This window comes from Saccostrea echinata, unplaced genomic scaffold, assembly GCF_033153115.1.
Source record: "Saccostrea echinata isolate AGI-Se365-2 ecotype Australia unplaced genomic scaffold, CSIRO_AGI_Sech_v1 ptg000015l, whole genome shotgun sequence".
Taxonomy (NCBI): domain Eukaryota; kingdom Metazoa; phylum Mollusca; class Bivalvia; order Ostreida; family Ostreidae; genus Saccostrea; species Saccostrea echinata.
Window position 1 is genome coordinate 7,229,900 of NW_026889764.1, and position 17,485 is coordinate 7,247,384.

The window sequence follows — 17,485 nt, forward strand, 5'->3', positions numbered from 1 at the left end:
AAAGACAAAAGAGATATTAAAAAAGCTAATTTTCTCAAATTTTGAATGAACTTGACCTTTAATCTTCACAAAAATTTCAAGGTCAGAGGTCACAAAATCTAATGCAGTTGGTCCCATGTCTTTACGACTTATCGTTTAGAGAATTTTGTCATTATTCGTAAACATCAAAAACTCTCAGGGGCAGTAATTTATTAAAGGGCTCGACAAATCGTTTCGCAATGAAAAGATTGAAAAGTCCTCTCGAGTAGTCGAAAACATTGGTGAAAGTTCTGTATCTCTACGGTTTATGGTTTCGAAGAAGTAGCAATAACAGGCTATTCTTGCGAAAGGGGCAAGAACTCCGAAAGGGGTCATAGGTCATACTCGTTGGGTAGTTTTTCGAAATAGGCCTACACAGTCTCGCACAACGTAACTTCCGGTAAACAGCTTCCGGAGATAAACAAATACATTACTAGGATGACTATTTGTTTCGTCTTTGGTTGTAACCACCAAGGGTTACAGAAATCTTGTAAAATGTTTAGATTCCCACCGAATCAAGCGTTGGCAAGGAGATGGGAGAGACTCTGCAGGTAAGATGCATTAAATATGTAAATATGTATGTCAAAATCGTATTGGGGGGGGGGGGGTGTTCAAAGTAAAACGATTAATCTTCTGTTTGATGTGAATAATGTATTCAACATCTATATGTATAAATTTGACCTAATTCTAGACGCAAGGATAGATGTGTGAATCCTAATATGGACAGGATTTGCAGTTGCCATTTCAAAGACGGCATAAAGGAGAATGGCCCTACACAGTTTCCCTGGAGTTCCGGGTTTGATTTTCCAGACCCAAATAAAATTTCAAGGTAAATTTTGTAGTAAATGTAAATTTAAAAGGAAGTCAATTTTAATATTTGTAGTAAACATAGCGATAATTTTCCTATTAGAACTGTAAAATCTGAGGAAGAATATGACAGTCAGAAGCAGTGTGTGAACACAGATGAAAGCAGTACCTCTTCTGATACATGTGTCCCTGTGCTTCCTCCACATGTAACTGACCACCCATACCAGCTTTCATTTCAACGGTTAACTGAGGAGCACAAGGTTGGTTTGTTTTTTTCCCAGTTTTTTTGTGTAACAACATTATGATCATCATACTGTGAAAATTCTTTCACCTAAAACTAAATTGATTTAACTTCAATAGAATTTGAAACTGCAAGTAAAAGAATTAACAAGGCAGATTCAGGCGATGTCTACGAAAAGAGCTTTTACTTTGGAGGACATAATAGGAGATGAAAGAAAGATACGTTTCACACTAAATATCACTCAATGTTTAGAAACAACTGCAAGTACTTTTATTTGTCATTGTCCCAGGGAATTCTACTTTCAAATCCAACAGAATATATATCCTGTAAAATGCAGTTGATTATAGATCTCAGTTTTCAAGCCCATGATAAAAGTACATTCAAAATGTGACTCAAAGAAACCAATTTAATTCCTTATGCATTTATATACTTGCTACAAATTTTCTTTGGAACAAGATGCTTTGTGGTTTATCATTTCATTTTCAGTGTTTAAAAATGAAAATGGATGGACTGCTGGACAGTTCTATAAATATACAGACTGCTGGACAGTCCCATAGATATACAGACTGCTGGACAGTTTCAAAGATATACTTCATCTACCAAGGATGTGGACTGTGGGCAGCTAGAAATCAAATAATGATTGAAATAATATACTAAATAATAAAAAAAATCATGTTATACTGCTGGACAGTATTCTATTCATAGAGTTAAATTTTTATTAAATTTTTTTTGTTTTCACATACATGTTTGTTATACTGTAAAAGTATTACCTGAGTGAGATTTTTTTTGCAACATTTCACAATTACTCCCCATTGTATAATGGTCAAAAGCAAATGCAGTGTTAAGAATATCATTATTTATATAGATGCTGATGTATACAAGAGTCTAAGACCAGACATGTTTCAAGCTATTGACGAAATGATGTGCAGATTCACCATCAAGTACATCGATGGATGGACACCTTCATTTATTTCACAAAGTGATCAACTGCTTATGACCCTCATGAAACTTACCATGAACATGCCACTCTTAGATCTTGCCGAGAGGTTCAACACAAGTGCATCCTCAGTGAACAATATTGTAACTTCACAAATCTGTGCAATGCTTGAAGTTTTGTATGAGGGGTTAATAGAAAATAACATTCCGACTTTGCAAAAATGCAAAGGCTCAATGCCAACAAGTTTTGGCGATTTCAGTGCATGTCGCATTGTGCTTGATGCCACTGAAATTACACAGGATGTTCCTGGTAATGACATGAGGCTACAAGCTAGTACCTACAGTGGGTATAAAAATTCCCACACAGTTAAAAGTGTCACTGGTGTTGCCCCAAATGGTGCACTAGTTTTTGCAAGTAAATTGTATCCAGGAAGTACTTCAGATGTAGCGATTATTGAGCATTGTGGACTTATGCATCAACTGTCTCCTGGTGATATGATTCTTGCAGATAAAGGGTTCACAACACATAAACTCTTGCCACAAGGTGTGCATCTTAATATACCACCCTTTTTGACAGCTAAGTCTCAGTACACCCCTGCTGAAGTCAAGTTCTGTAGAAAAATTGCAAGATCTAGAATTCACGTTGAACGTGCTAATGAAAGAATAAAAAATTATAAAATACTGAGACACATCCCACACCAGCTCAGATATATAAGTACAAAAATCTTCCAGTTATGTTGTGTGTTGGTAAATTTCCAAGACCCTTTGTTGCAGGAAATTGCTCAGAATTTTGTACCAGAAAATAACTGAAAAAGTTTGAAAGCTATTGTTTATTCAAGATTAAAATATGATTAACTTGCAGATATTGACATTCAATATTACTCTTCAAACATGACTTGCATGCTATACATGACTAACTAGCATGTATACATGAAGGATTACTGCTGTAAGTGTGGTATAAATCTATGGAAATAAAAGTCAGTAAGAACAGAAATGTTTGTCTGCCAAACAGGGTCCTGGGTAATCCTCACAATGGCACAATCTTTCGGTGTCCAAACCATAAAATCACAGGCATGTTCCCAGTTATAAATAATTGTCCTTGAATTTGATCATAATACGGATGGGTCTCCTTTAATTTGTACGTTCTCTCTCCACAAAATTCTTGAAATTCTTTAAATGAAAATATACACATCACATATTGACAAAAACTGCAGTTCAGCATAAAAGATCAAGAGGATTACATGTTATTGGGATTCATTCAATCATTTTTCATATATGGAGTTAACAGTAAATTATAAGGGAATTTTTTTATACAAAATCTTTTTTTAAAACTATGTAAAGGTTGCTTACCTAAGCAAAAATCGTCAATGGTGTCAATTGCTTCAGGAATTGTCTTCTCTTTGGCTGTATATGGACACTTCACTTCTAGTACCGTAGGCCGAATATTGCATGCCTGCATTATGTGAATCAGAGCTGGAGATTGCTGATGGAATCCAAACGCAGCTGGCCGACGTACAATCCCATCAGGGCTACACCCCAGTACACCATTACTGTGGAGCCATATGCCTATTGAAAATAAAAAATAAATATATAACAGTTTGATAGCAAACATGTATAACAGAAAGTAATGACTAAGACTTTTTAAGTGCAGGTGAAAATAGTTTCCTCCATCTTACCTGTTGGTTCTACTACTGCATCTCCATATGACCTGTACTTATCTATGGCAACTCTTTCATTACAAACACCCCAAATTATAGCATTTTTTTTTGAAAGGTCGTATGCTTGGCAGAAGCGCTTGAACAGCGAAGCTGGATATCTGTACAAAGTGTAGGAGAAAATGATTTCAGTTACTTTTTAATTTAAGAACATGCATAATTTCATTAATACTCATAAAAGATTTACAAAATACATATTTTGATGTACCTGTTTCTTCTTACTGCTGCCAGAACACATCCAAAGTTAGAAGCTGTTAAACGATTTTTACGAACTGTAGACCAGAGACAGTTGTCTTTTTGACCAACAGTCAAAGCAGCAATCTGTCAGTATAAAAATACTATCAGAACTACTAAACATTTCAACTAGTTGAGACAACATTTTATATTACATAAACACACTTTAAAATTTAGTACTGGTCTGCATTTTGCAATACCTGTTGAATTTGTTGATCGTTCACAATCAGTTTCTGTCGCAACCAGGTCATGGGGTGCTCTGCAGCCAGGAACTCTTGATTAGCCAACAAGTCATCAAGTACTGGTACACATACCTGTGGTACAGGTGGCTCTGGTGCCAAAATCCAATGCATGGCTATGAAAATATAAATTTTATTCATAAGGTTCCTTGCAATGTGAAGAATTGTCACAGTGATGAAAATAACTTTACATGTAAAATGTTGAAAACATAAAAAGGTGTCTATTCACCAATTTCATTTTATGGCTGGGTTTTAAATTTCTGGTACCTTTGTTGAAAAATTAAAATTAAGATGTTTGTCATTCAATACACCAAAAAACATTGGTACAGAAAAGGGTGTATTTAAGGACAATTGGTGACAAAGACAAAAAAAAAAAAAAACCCTGAAAACATTATCCATTATGTTTCACTCAAGCAATGAAAGTTATACTGGAATGTAAAATAGTTAATATCTTAACACATTTTGGTAATGAACAGAAAAAACTTCAAACAAAATAAAGTAATGCAATAAATATGCACATGAAAATAACACAAACAGAACAAGATAAAACTTGTCACATTTTAAATATTCCACCTGAAAACCTTCCTGATTGTCTCAATTTTTGGTACAAGAAGTCTCTGTCATTGCCATCAACAGGTCTATCTATTGCCCTGGTGATATTTTAATTTAATGTATAACAGATGTAAATATACTTGTGTGTTTACCTCTCTCTCTCTCTCTCTCTCTCTCTCTCTATTATATACTGAAAAGAATTTTTATGAGAAAAAAAGGGACACTAAATTGATCACCCTGAGAGAGACAGCTCTTTTGATATACATATATATATATATATATATATATATATATATATATATATATATATATATATATATATATATATATATATATATATATATATATATATATATATATATATATATATATATATATATATAAATTTAATTTTGTTTGTATTCTAGCCTCTGATTGGTTAATATCCAAAAAGGAACACAAATTATTTCTGTATAACCTGGTTTGGTATGGGGACACACCCCCAAACAACCAGCTGAATCATCTGTATCCATACAAACCTCTCATTTCCAGTCCTCGGGATTCATGGAAAATTCCAGATTTAATAAATGTACCTTTAACTTCAAACAATAATTCGATCTTACCACATGTAAACAAACAACAAGGCTGCAGGGTTCTCGTTAACGCAAGAATCTGCGTCCTAGACGCAGCAAAATTACTTGGGACGCAAGGTTCTTAAAAACGATGCGTCCGCGGACTCATGATCGGACGCGTCCTCGTTAGCGAGAAAATTCGGGTGATTTCGAAAACGGGAAATTGAGATGTTAGGATTTGTCAAAGAAATATTTAATCAAAACCTTCCTGTAACTATCATAAAGTTTATCCAAGAAACAACTTTTCTTGTACTTATTTCTCTTTTTTTTTAACAGGGTGTGATCATAAGATATTTCATGTTTATTAGTCGATAGTCATAATAGTGTCGCATGCCAAACTCCGACAGCTGTAAACACACTGCAGCTTTTTTTAAAAAAAAAACACTTTTGAATGTTGAGTGTTATCTACATGTAGAAACCATAATTACTGCTTGTATTCACAATGCGGCTTGATTATCTCGTGAATTTTACCCAGTGCAGACGACCGACAGGATTAGTTACGCCTCATTGCACATGACACCTGTGATTGTATACAGTCAACTTTTGGGTACTAGTTGATTATGCAACAGTTAATTTTAGCTTTATAAACACCAAGTTATTTTTATGGCAATTGATTACGCGTGTATTTTTAGAATATGGCTTGAATGCATTACCAGTTTGTTAATATTGCGTAAACAAACTTTTGATGTCGAGTAACATGAACTATAAAGTTTTTCGATAAGTCTTGCGGTTCAAAAGGCTGTAGCGGAAAAATAATAATAATTATAATAATAAACAGAAGCATTTCAAGAGGTCTTTCCACAGAAAGGTGGAAAGACCTAATAAACACTAGGAGACTAATTGTTCTTGAACAATTAGAGGTCTTTCCACCTTCTTTAAATTTCATATATTTTTCATATTTTAAAGATAATTTTTATACAAAAAGAATCCATAAATGGCTTGAAAGATAGAAAAAATGAGAATTTTAAAAATTTTGAAATGACCTTGACCTTTGACCTTGAACAAATATTCAAGGTCAAAGGTCAAGGGTCACATTGCACTTGACCCCATGCTTCTACAACTTTTAGTTTTAAAGTTATAAGGTTTAATAATAAGCGCAAAGAAGCTAAAGGGCAATAACTCATATAAGGGGTCACAGGATACTTTCACACTGAATAGATTGAAGTTGTGTCTAAAGACCCTGAAGACATTAGTGAAGGTTTTGTGTCTCTACAGTTTACGGTTTCAGAGGAGTAGCGATAACAAGGTTTTCAGTAAAAGGGGCAATAACCTTTAACAGGGTCAATCTTAGGGAACAAGTATAAAATCTTTGAAATAGTTTTAAGAGGACATATTAAAGATGGAAAGATATATAGAATAGGTTGAAAGACAAAAGAGATATAAAAATAGCTTAATTTCTCTTATTTTGAATGACCTTTGACCTTGAAAAAAAATTTCAAGGTCTGAGGTCAAAAAATCTGATGCAGTTGGTTCCATGTCTCTACGACTTATCGTTTTGAAAATTTTTCATTATAAGTTAAACTTCATAATTTTTCAGGGGTAATAACTCATTGAAGGGGTCAATGAATACTTTCACAATGAATAGATTGAAGAGTCTTCTAAATTAGTCAAAGACATTGGTGAAGGTTTCATATCTCTACGGTTTACGGTTTCAAAGGAGTAGCGATAACAAGCTTTTATTGCGAAAGGGGTAATAACTCTTTGAGGGGTCAAAGTTCATTTACGCAGGGTCAAATGCAAAAATCTTTTACAGAGTACATTCTCATGGACTATAAATCTTTTCGAAAGATCTTGAAACAAAAAAGCGTCCAGCGGAAAAATAATAAAAATAACTAGTAGACTAATTGTTCTCGAACAATTAGAGGTCTTTCCACCTTCTTTAAATTTCATATATTTTTCATATTTTACTCTCTAAAGTTAATTTTTAAACAAAAAGAATCTATAAATGGCTTAAAAGATAGAAAAAATGAAAAATTCAAAAATTTTGAAATGACCTTGACCTTTGACCTTGAACAAATATTCAAGGTCAAAGGTCAATGGTCACATTGCACTAGACCCCATGCTTCTTCGACTTTTATTTTTAAAGTTATAAGGTTTAATAGTAAGCGCAAAGACGTTTAAGGGCAATAACTCATATAAGGGGTCATCGGATACTTTCACACTGAATAGATTGAAGTTGCGTCTAAAGACCCTGAAGACATTGGTGAAGGTTTTGTGTCTCTACGGTTTACGGTTTCAGAGGAGTAGCGATAACAAGGTTTTCAGTAAAGGGGGCAATAACTTTTAAAGGGGTAAATCTTAGGGGACAAGTATGAAATCTTTGAAATAGTTTTAAGAGGACATATTAAGGATGCAAAGATATTTAGTATATGTTGAAAGACAAAAGAGATATAAAAAGAGCTTAATTTCTCATATTTTGAATGACTTTGACCTTTGACCTTTGCATATATTTTAAGGTCAAAGGTCAATGAATCTTATGCAGTTAGTCCCATGTCTCTACGACTTATCGTTTTGAAAATTTTTAATTATTTGTTAACATCAATAACTTTCAGGGGCAATAACTCATAAAAGGGTCGACGAATACTTTCGCAATGAAAAGATTGAAGAGTCCCCTCAATTAGTCAAAGACATCGGTGAAGGTTCCATACCTCTACGGTTTACGGTTCCGAAGGAGTAGCGATAACAAGCTTTTATTGCCAAAGGGGTAATAACTCTTTGAGGGGTCAAAGTTCATACATGCAGGGTCAACTGCAAAAAATCTTTTACGGAGTACATTCTTATGAACTATAAATCTTTTCAATAGATCTTGAAACTCAAAATCACACGGTGGAAAAATAATAAAAAATAACTAGTAAACTAATTGTTCTCGAACAATTAGAGATCTTTCCACCATTTTTAAATTTCAAATATTTTTTTATATTTTACTCTCTAAATTTAATTTTTATACAAAAAGAATCCATAAATGGCTTGAAAGATAGAAAAAATAAAAATTTTAAAAATTTTGAAATGACCTTGACCTTTGACCTTGAACAAATATTCAAGGTCAAAGGCCAAGGGTCACATTGCACTTGATCCCATGGTTCTACGACCTTTCGTTTTAAAGTTATAAGGTTTAATAGTAAGCGCAAATAGGTTAAAGGGTGATAACTCATATAAGGGGTCATCGGATACTTTCGTACTGAAAAGATTAAAGTTGTGTCTAAAGACCCTGAAGACATCAGTGAAGGTTTTGTGCCTCTACGGTTTACGGTTTCAGAGGAGTAGCGATAACAAGGTTTTCAGTAAAAGGGGCAATAACTTTTAAAGGGGTAAATTTTAGGGACAAGTATGAAATCTTTGAAATAGTTTTAAGAGGACATATTAATGATGCAAAGGTATTTAGTATATGTTGAAAGACAAAAGAGATATAGAAAGAGCTTAATTTCTCATATTTTGAATGACCTTGACCTTTGCATATATTTTAAGGTCAAAGGTCAATGAATCTTATGCAGTTGGTCCCATGTCTCTACGACTTATCATTTTGAAAATTTTTAATTATTCGTAAACATCAAAAACTTTCAGGGGCAATAACTCATAAAAGGGGTCGACGAATACTTTCGCAATGAAAAGATTGAAGAGTCCCCTCAATTAGTCGAAGACATTGGTGAAGGTTCTGTACCTCTACGGTTTACGGTTTTGAAGGAGTAGCGATAACAAGGTTTTATTGCGAAAGGGGTTGTAACTCCTTAAGAGGTCAAAGTTCATATATGCAGGGTCAACTGCAAAAATCTTTTACGAAGTACATTCTTATGGACCATAAATCTTTTTGATAACTTTTGAAACAAAAAACCATTCGGCGGAAAAATAATAAAAATAATAATAATAATAATAACTAGTAGACTAATTGTTCTCGAACAATTAGAGGTCTTTCCACCTTCTTTATATTTCATATATTTTTCATATTTTACTCTCTGAAGTTAATTTTTTATACAAAAAGAATCCATAAATGGCCTGAAAGATAGAAAAAATGGTAATTTTTTAAAAAAAATTGAAATGACCTTGACCTTTGACCTTGAACAAATATCAAGGTCAAAGGTCAAGGGTCACATTGCACTTGATCCCATGGTTCTACGACTTTTAGTTTTAAAGTTATAAGGTTTAATAGTAACCGCAAAGACGTTAAAGGGCGGTAACTCATATAAGGGGTCATCGGATACTTTCGCACTGAATAGATTGAAGTTGTGGCTAAAGACCCTGAAGACATTAGTGAAGGTTTTGTGCCTCTACGGTTTACAGTTTCGGAGGAGTAGCGATAACAAGGTTTTTCAGTAAAAGGGGCAATAACTTTTAAAGGGGTAAATTTTAGGGGACAAGTATGAAATCTTTGAAATAGTTTTAAGAGGACATTTTAATGATTCAAACATATTTAGTATATGTTGAAAGACAAAAGAGATATAAAAAGAGCTTAATTTCTCATATTTCGAATGACCTTGACCTTTGACCTTTGCATATATTTTAAGGTCTGAGGTCAATGAATCTTATGCAATGGTCCCATGTCTTTACGACTTATTGTTTTAAAAATTTTAAATTATTTCTAAAAATCAAAAACTTGGAGGGGCAATAACTCCTTGAAGGGGTTGACGAATACTTTCGCAATGAATAGATTGAAGAGTCCCCTAAATTAGTCGAGGACATTGGTGAAGGTTTCGTATCTCTATGGTTTACGGTTTCAAAGAAGTAGCGATAACAAGCTTTTATTGCGAAAGGGGATGTAACTCCTCGAGGGGTCAAAGTTCATATACGCAGGGTCAACTGCAAAAATCTTTTACGGAGTTCATTCTCATAGACTATAAATCTTTTCGATAAATCTTGAAACTCAAAATCTTGCGGCGGAAAAATAAGAAGAATAATAAGAAACAGAAGAAAACCAATAGGTCTTTCCACAGAAAGGTGGAAAGACCTAATAATAAACAGAACAATTTCAATAGGTCTTTCCACAGAAAGGTGGAAAGACATAATAATAAAAACTAGTAGACTAATTGTTCTCGAACAATTAGAGGTCTTTCCACCTTCTTTGAATTTCATATATTTTTCATATTTTACTCTCTAAAGTTAATTTTTATACAAAAAGAATCCATAAATGGCTTGAAAGATAGAAAAAATGAAAATTTCAAAAATTTGAAATGACCTTGACCTTTAACCTCGAAAAAAATATTCAAGGTCAAAGGTAACGAGTCACATTGCACTTGACCCCATGCTTCTACGACTTTTAGTTTTAAAGTTATAAGGTTTAATAGTAAGCGCAAAGACGTTAAAGGGCAATAACTCATATAAGGGGTCATCAGATACTTTCGCACTGAATAGATTGAAGTTGTGTCTACAGACCCTGAAGACATTAGTGAAGGTTTTGTGTCTCTATAGTTTACGGTTTTGGAGGAGTAGCGATAACAAAGTTTTCAGAAAAAGGGGCAATAACTTTTAAAAGAGCAAATCTTAGGGGACAAGTATGAAATCTTTGAAATAGTTTTAAGAGGACATATTAATGATGCAAAGATATTTAGTATATGTTGAAAGACAAAAGAGATATAAAAAGAGCTTAATTTCTCATATTTTAAATGATCTTGACCTTTGACCTTTGCAGATATTTTAAGGTCAAAGGTCAATGAATCTTATGCAGTTGGTCTCATGTCTCTACGACTCATCGGTTTGAAAAATTTTAATTATTCGTAAACATCAAAAACTTTCAGGGGCAATAACTCATAAAAGGGGTTGAGGAATACTTTCGCAATGAAAAGATTGAAGAGTCCCCTCAGTTAGTCGAAGACATCGGTGAAGGTTCCGTACCTCTATGGTTTACGGTTCTGAAGGAGTAGCGATAACAAGCTTTTATTGCGAAAGGGGTAATAACTCTTTGAGGGGTCAAAGTTCATATTCGCAGGGTCAACTGCAAAAATCTTTTACGGAGTACATTCTTATGAACTATAAATCTTTTCGATAGATCTTGAAACTCAAAATCACACGGCGGAAAAATAATAAAAAAATAATAATAATAAAAACTAGTAGACTAATTGTTCTCGAACAATTAGAGGTCTTTCCACCTTCTTTAAATTTCCTATATTCTTCACATGTAACTCTCTACTGTTTATTTTATACAAAAGAAACCAGAAATGGCTTGAGAGATGGAAAAAATGAAAATTTTAAAAATTTTGAAATGACCTTGACAATTGGCCTTGAAAAAATATTCAAGATCAAAGGTCAGGGGTCACATTGCAATTAACCCCATGCTTGTACGACTTTTAGTTTTAAAGTTATAAGGCTTACTAGTAAGCGCAAAGACGTTAAAGGGCGATAACTCATATAAGGGGTCACCGGATACTTTCGCACTGAATAGATTGAAGTTGTGTCTAAAGACCCTGAATACATTAGTGAAGGTTTTGTGTCTCTGGGGTTTATGGTTTCAGAGGAGTAGCGATAACAAGGTTTTTCACACAAGGAGCAATAACTTTTAAAAGGGTCAAACTTAGGGGACAAGAATGAAATATTGTAAATAGTTTTAAGAGTACATATTAATTATGTAACAATAGATAATAAATCTTTAAGGACAAAAGAGCTAGAGAAGGAAATATATTTTTCATAAATGGAATGACCTTGACCTTTGACCTTCATATAAATTTCAAGGTCAAAGGTCAAAAAATCTAATGCAGTTGCTACCATGTCTCTACGACTTATCGTTTTGAAATTTTTTGATTATTTGTAAACTTCAAAAACCTTCAGGGGCAATAAGCCATTGAAGGGGTCAACGAATAGTTTCGCAATGAAAAGATTGAAGAGTCCTCTCAATTAATCGAAGACATTGGTGAAGGTTCCGTACCTCTACGGTTTAAGGTTTCAAAGGAGTAGCGATAACAAGCTTTACGGTGAAAGGGGTGATAACTGCGTAAAGGGTCAAAGTTCAAACATGGGGGGTCGTTTTTCGGAATAACTTTTAATATCCAGTATTATGAATTATAAAGTTTTTCGATAAGTCTTGCGGTTTCAAAACATAAGGTGAGAAATAGAATAATAAAAAACATAAGCATTTCAAGAGGTCTTTCCACAGAAAGGTGGAAAGACCTAATAAGAAACAGAAGAAAATCAATAGGTCTTTCCACAGAAAGTTGGAAAGACCTAATAAGAAACAGAAGAAAATCAATAGGTCTTTCCACAGAAAGATGGAAAGACCTAATAATAATAAACAGAAGCATTTCAAGAGGTCTTTCCACAGAAAGGTGGAAAGACCTAATAAGAAACAGAAGAAAACCAATAGGTCTTTCCACAGAAAGGTGGAAAGACCTAAAAATCGTATATATGCAATACTCTAAGGGTTTTGTTGTTCATTAAGAAAATAAGTTTATGAAATACATCGTGCAGCATGGATCGGGTTAACTCTGAGGATTCCACTAACATATCAACATTTTCTCGTTCAAAAAAAAAATATATGCACATAAATAAGATTTGTAACAATGCTCGAATTATTTTTCAACGTTTATGATGTGCGTTAGAGCGTTCTCTATGTGACTATGCCTAATGTCCAAAATTCTGGGTTTATAGAAGGCATCCAGCAACCAGATCAGTAGGCGAGGGCTGCTTTGTTTGTTAAATACTTACCGGTATTTATTTGCTGTTCATTTAAAATATCATCTGAGTTCTGTATCTCTGTGCATCCAAATACTTTTACAGAGGAAAACTGAGTAGAGTCATATCATTTTGATGATAGAGCTGAAGTGCATAATTTGCCGGCTAAAAAGAGGCATGCTTTTTAGCTATAAAATGTATACAGCTTTATTTTTATTTTTATTGGCGTTCTTCCTTCCTTTTACTATTAAGAGAACGCTATTTTTACTTTGATACTGTAACTATGATTGGTTTTCCTTCAATCATACATACACTTTTTAATAACATTGCTGTGTCTGTTCCAAAAAATATTACTTTCCTATTTAACAGGCACGGATACTATACTAAAGGTATGTGTATGCATTAAGCAAAAATGTGTTTCGCTTTTTGTTTAAATCATTGATTATCAATCATACCTTAACGGCTCATTTAAATGGTTTTGTCAACGATTTTACTCTGGATACTCAACAGGAATTAATGATTTATGAGGGTGTTTTATTGTGTTTTACATTACAGGCAGTAGAATGAACAGTACTTTTGGTTTTGATCCTACCTTCAGAACGTCAAGGTTGGAAACAATTTTTCTATCCTCAAAAGAGAGCAATTCATCTCAAGAAAAATTAAGTCCGTTCTTCCAAATAACCACGAGCTATCCTATCTTTACTTATACAAAAAGATTGCCACAGATTTCTTTGACTTGTAACGAAAGCTATTTGACACCAATCGTTTACACAGAGTTAGACGCATTGAGCGATGATCGAGCCATGACGTACATGCCTGTCATACTGTTTCTGATTCTAGTGATGCTCTTTGGAGTTTTAGGTAATCTGCTCGTACTCTATATATATTGTTCTGATTCCAAACGAAAACCAGCCAACAACTTCATTATCACGATGGCGCTGTTTGACTTCTTGGCCTCAAGTATAGCAATACCTCTTGATATCTACGACATGCGTTACCATTACACCTTCTACAATCGTTTTGCATGTAAAGCCTTCCGATACTCCGAATCAGCATTCACTAATGCCTCGTCGTTTGTTTTAATTCTCATCGCCATTGATAGATATCTGAAGATTTGTAAGCCTTTCTTATATGATTCGCCCCTGAGGAGCAAGCTTATGTGTTGTGGTGCGACTTTGTTTGGTTTTGTCATAGCCATTCCATCCTTTTGGGTGTTTGGAATAAATCGAAAGCCGGTTCTTCTAAGGAAATATTGTGGATTCGACTGCACTGTCTCAGATGAATACAAGAAGACAAAGTTGACGAAAGTCTACTATGCTTTATTGTTCTGTTTATTTTTCCTGACTGTCTCAATGCTTGTTGGATTCTACCTACGTATCTGGATTGCACTGAGGGCCAGAAGAAGGATCACAACTAAAGATCATAAAACATTACAACATTCGCCGAATAACAGTGGTCCTGCAAAAGATTTTTATTTGACCTCCATGAAAACAAATGGAAATGACTTAAGTTCACACAATAAAGATTCAATATTTTCAAACGGAATCAGAAACGGTAATTTCAATCGTACATATTCCTGTGTGTCACGGAATTCCCGAATGTCTGTCATTGGATCCAGAATCACATCTACGATTGGAAATGTTCGTTGCTCGAGGTCGACTAAAATCTTCATTGCTGTGTCTATTGCTTTTATCCTTTGCTTTCTACCGAGTATTGCAGTTAATCTGCTTCAAGTGTTCATGAGAAATACCCAGATGAAAAAGACAAAAGAGATAAAAATAATTATAAAACTTTTCGCCAGGGTTCATTTCGTCAATCACGCAATAAACCCAGTAATATATAGCTTTCTGAATATCAAGTTTCGGATTCAGTGCAAGATGGCATTCAGACGCCTGATTACAGCCCGCTACGTGAAATTCTGTACAGGAAAGTCCCCTATTGCTTCAAGTTCTTCAAATAGTGTATTAAGAAAAAGAACATCTACAGACAGCAACTGAATACAAACGAAAGGAAGCCTAAAACACACATACAGGCAGTTATATTTTTAATTTAAAGACACAGATTTATTATGTTATTAAAAGTCACATTATAGGTCCAGTTATACACATGCAGCCAGCTACAAGAAATTTTGTACAAGGAAACCCCAAATTTCTTCACGTTCTTTATATAGTTCATAAAAAAGAGACCAACGACAGACAGGTACGTGAAGACAGCCGGAAGGGAAGTCTAACAAAGCACATATAGACAATGGTTTATTTTATTTTATATATTTAAAGAAACAAATTGATTGATTGTTTTTTATTTTACGTCCCATTCGAGAATCTGTCACTAATATAGAGACGTCACCCTTTACCGGTGAAGGGCTTCAAATTCAGACTTCTACTCGGCACTGAGGACCATCGAGCTGTGAGGGATCTTTATCGTGCCAACTCCTGCTGTGACACGGGTCATTGGATTTTAAGTCTCATCCGAAGGACTCGGAACTTTCACAGAACACATAGTGTTTGGTAGATTAGAAGTAGTGCTATTTTTGATTTCTTTGTTTCCTTTGTTTTTGTGACTTCTTAACTTTCTTCTTTGTCCTGAGAAAGGAACAGGGCGTTCCGAAAATTCTACATTTTATTGTTCGTGTCGTTGGTCACTTTTAGTGCTTTACATAAATTTCCTTCTACTACTACTACTTGAAAATATTTAATTTGAATTAAATATGGACTGGTACTGGCAACATATAACATGTATTTCCCTTTCATATTTGTATCTATAAAAGTGATGGGCAATCAGCAAACAGAATCAAATTTGAAATACAAAATATGTTTATCGCTGCAGTTTTGAAAGCTTATCATTTTTGGAATTCGAAACACTTAAAAACTGAATAAGTGTGGCTTATCATATAAAAATAGTTTCCGACCATATAAGTCCATATCCGACCATATCAAAATGATAAATATCAACATCCATTTTATTTTAATTTCAAACACTGCATTTTATCTTCCATAAGAAGTAAACAGCATGATAGATCCATGCACTTTTATATCTATACAGTAACCTATTGATAGTACTATTGAAGTAATAGACAAATAACTACATTATCAAATAATTTTCCATATTATAATTAAATGTTAGTATGAGGGTTAATCCAAAAGTAATGTCACTCTAGTGCTATAATATCTAAAATAATCTAAAAGCAGCCATATCAAGCTCTAGTGCTATAATATCTTAAATAATCTAAAAGCAGCCATATCAAGCTCTAGTGCTATAATATCTTAAATAATCTAAAAGCAGCCATATCAAGCTCTAGTGCTATAATATCTAAAATAATCTAAAAGCAGCCATATCAAGCTCTAGTGCTATAATATCTTAAATAATCTAAAAGCAGCCATATCAAGCTCTAGTGCTATAATATCTAAAATAATCTAAAAGCAGCCATATCAAGCTCTAGTGCTATAATATCTAAAATAATCTGAAAGCAGTCATATCAAGCTCTAGTGCTATAATATCTTAAATAGTCTAAAAGCAGCCATATCAAGCTCAAACATATTTATCTCCAATTAACAATTATCAACTCACGCATACATTTTTGTTGCTATTTTATATGGAATGTAACGATTTCTCATTTGTACTTTTTTTAATGTGAAGCAAAAACTCAATTATATACATGTGAAGTTTTAGTGTGCCTGTGTGTGTAAGTGTCTGTGTGCAATAAAATAATCTGATATTCTAAAGATTGGCAAAATATATGGCTGTTCATGATAAAGTAATTAAAAAGCATTTATTTGTCAATTAAAGCTATATATGGCGTATCTGAAATTAAAAAATAAAAATACTAGATTGAGTGTAGATAAACATGATATTTATTACTTACGTTCAAATCAAAATTTTCACCAATTTTGAACTCGAATAACCCCACTTTTCTATAGTTAAATTGACTTTAAACTGTGTCTGATATTTGAATGCGGAGTCGGTAAATGAATCGGTTATTGTTTTAAATTTTTAATATCTATCAAACGCAATTGTTTTAAATTGTGTTATTTACGGGAAAGTCATATCTTTATATAAAGTAAAAAAACAAACAGAAAGATCTTTTTTATTTTAGTTAGTATGAACTTATCAAAAATACGCCATATATGACTTAAAAAATATGGTCACGTTCTTTTAAAACGGAAATGATCACTCTCTCACTATATAAGCTTGTCTAATGGAAGGAGAGAAGCACATTGACATACTTTCTACACCCCAGGAAACAATTTTCTCATCGGCTTAAACAAGTTTAATAGCACAAGGTATGGAAATGTATTTGTATATATGTGCATCAGGTTGCATTTCTTACCAAAGATTGTTCCATATCTTAATTTAATTAAAAATAATAATTGAAGCAAAGAAGCATGCTTAAGAATCGTTTCATATTATGAAGAAATAAAATATAAAAATAAGCATAATTTATCATTTATAAATTCTTAAAATTATCATTCTATGGTATTGATAATTTATGTTATCTTTCAAACAGGAAATACAATGAATACTTCTGAAAGTACCTTTCGC

The 17,485-nt window shown here is 33.4% G+C and overlaps 2 protein-coding genes and 1 pseudogene across 2 annotated transcripts; 2 read left to right on the forward strand and 1 right to left on the reverse strand.

The window, feature by feature from the left end:
• Positions 1 to 450: 450 nt before the first annotated feature.
• On the forward strand, positions 451 to 2,812 carry LOC133188043 (uncharacterized). The gene is made up of 5 exons (XM_061323434.1): positions 451 to 569; positions 710 to 847; positions 929 to 1,085; positions 1,186 to 1,330; positions 1,932 to 2,812. Exons 1-5 carry the CDS (start codon positions 457 to 459, stop codon positions 2,810 to 2,812), a joined length of 1,434 nt encoding a protein of 477 aa, XP_061179418.1. The 5' UTR covers positions 451 to 456.
• On the reverse strand, positions 2,703 to 4,429 carry LOC133187807 (uncharacterized; annotated as a pseudogene).
• Positions 4,430 to 12,891: 8,462 nt separating this feature from the next.
• On the forward strand, positions 12,892 to 15,178 carry LOC133188044 (thyrotropin-releasing hormone receptor-like). The gene is made up of 3 exons (XM_061323435.1): positions 12,892 to 12,944; positions 13,316 to 13,335; positions 13,502 to 15,178. Exons 1-3 carry the CDS (start codon positions 12,892 to 12,894, stop codon positions 14,941 to 14,943), a joined length of 1,515 nt encoding a protein of 504 aa, XP_061179419.1. The 3' UTR covers positions 14,944 to 15,178.
• The last annotated feature ends 2,307 nt before the right edge of the window (positions 15,179 to 17,485 follow it).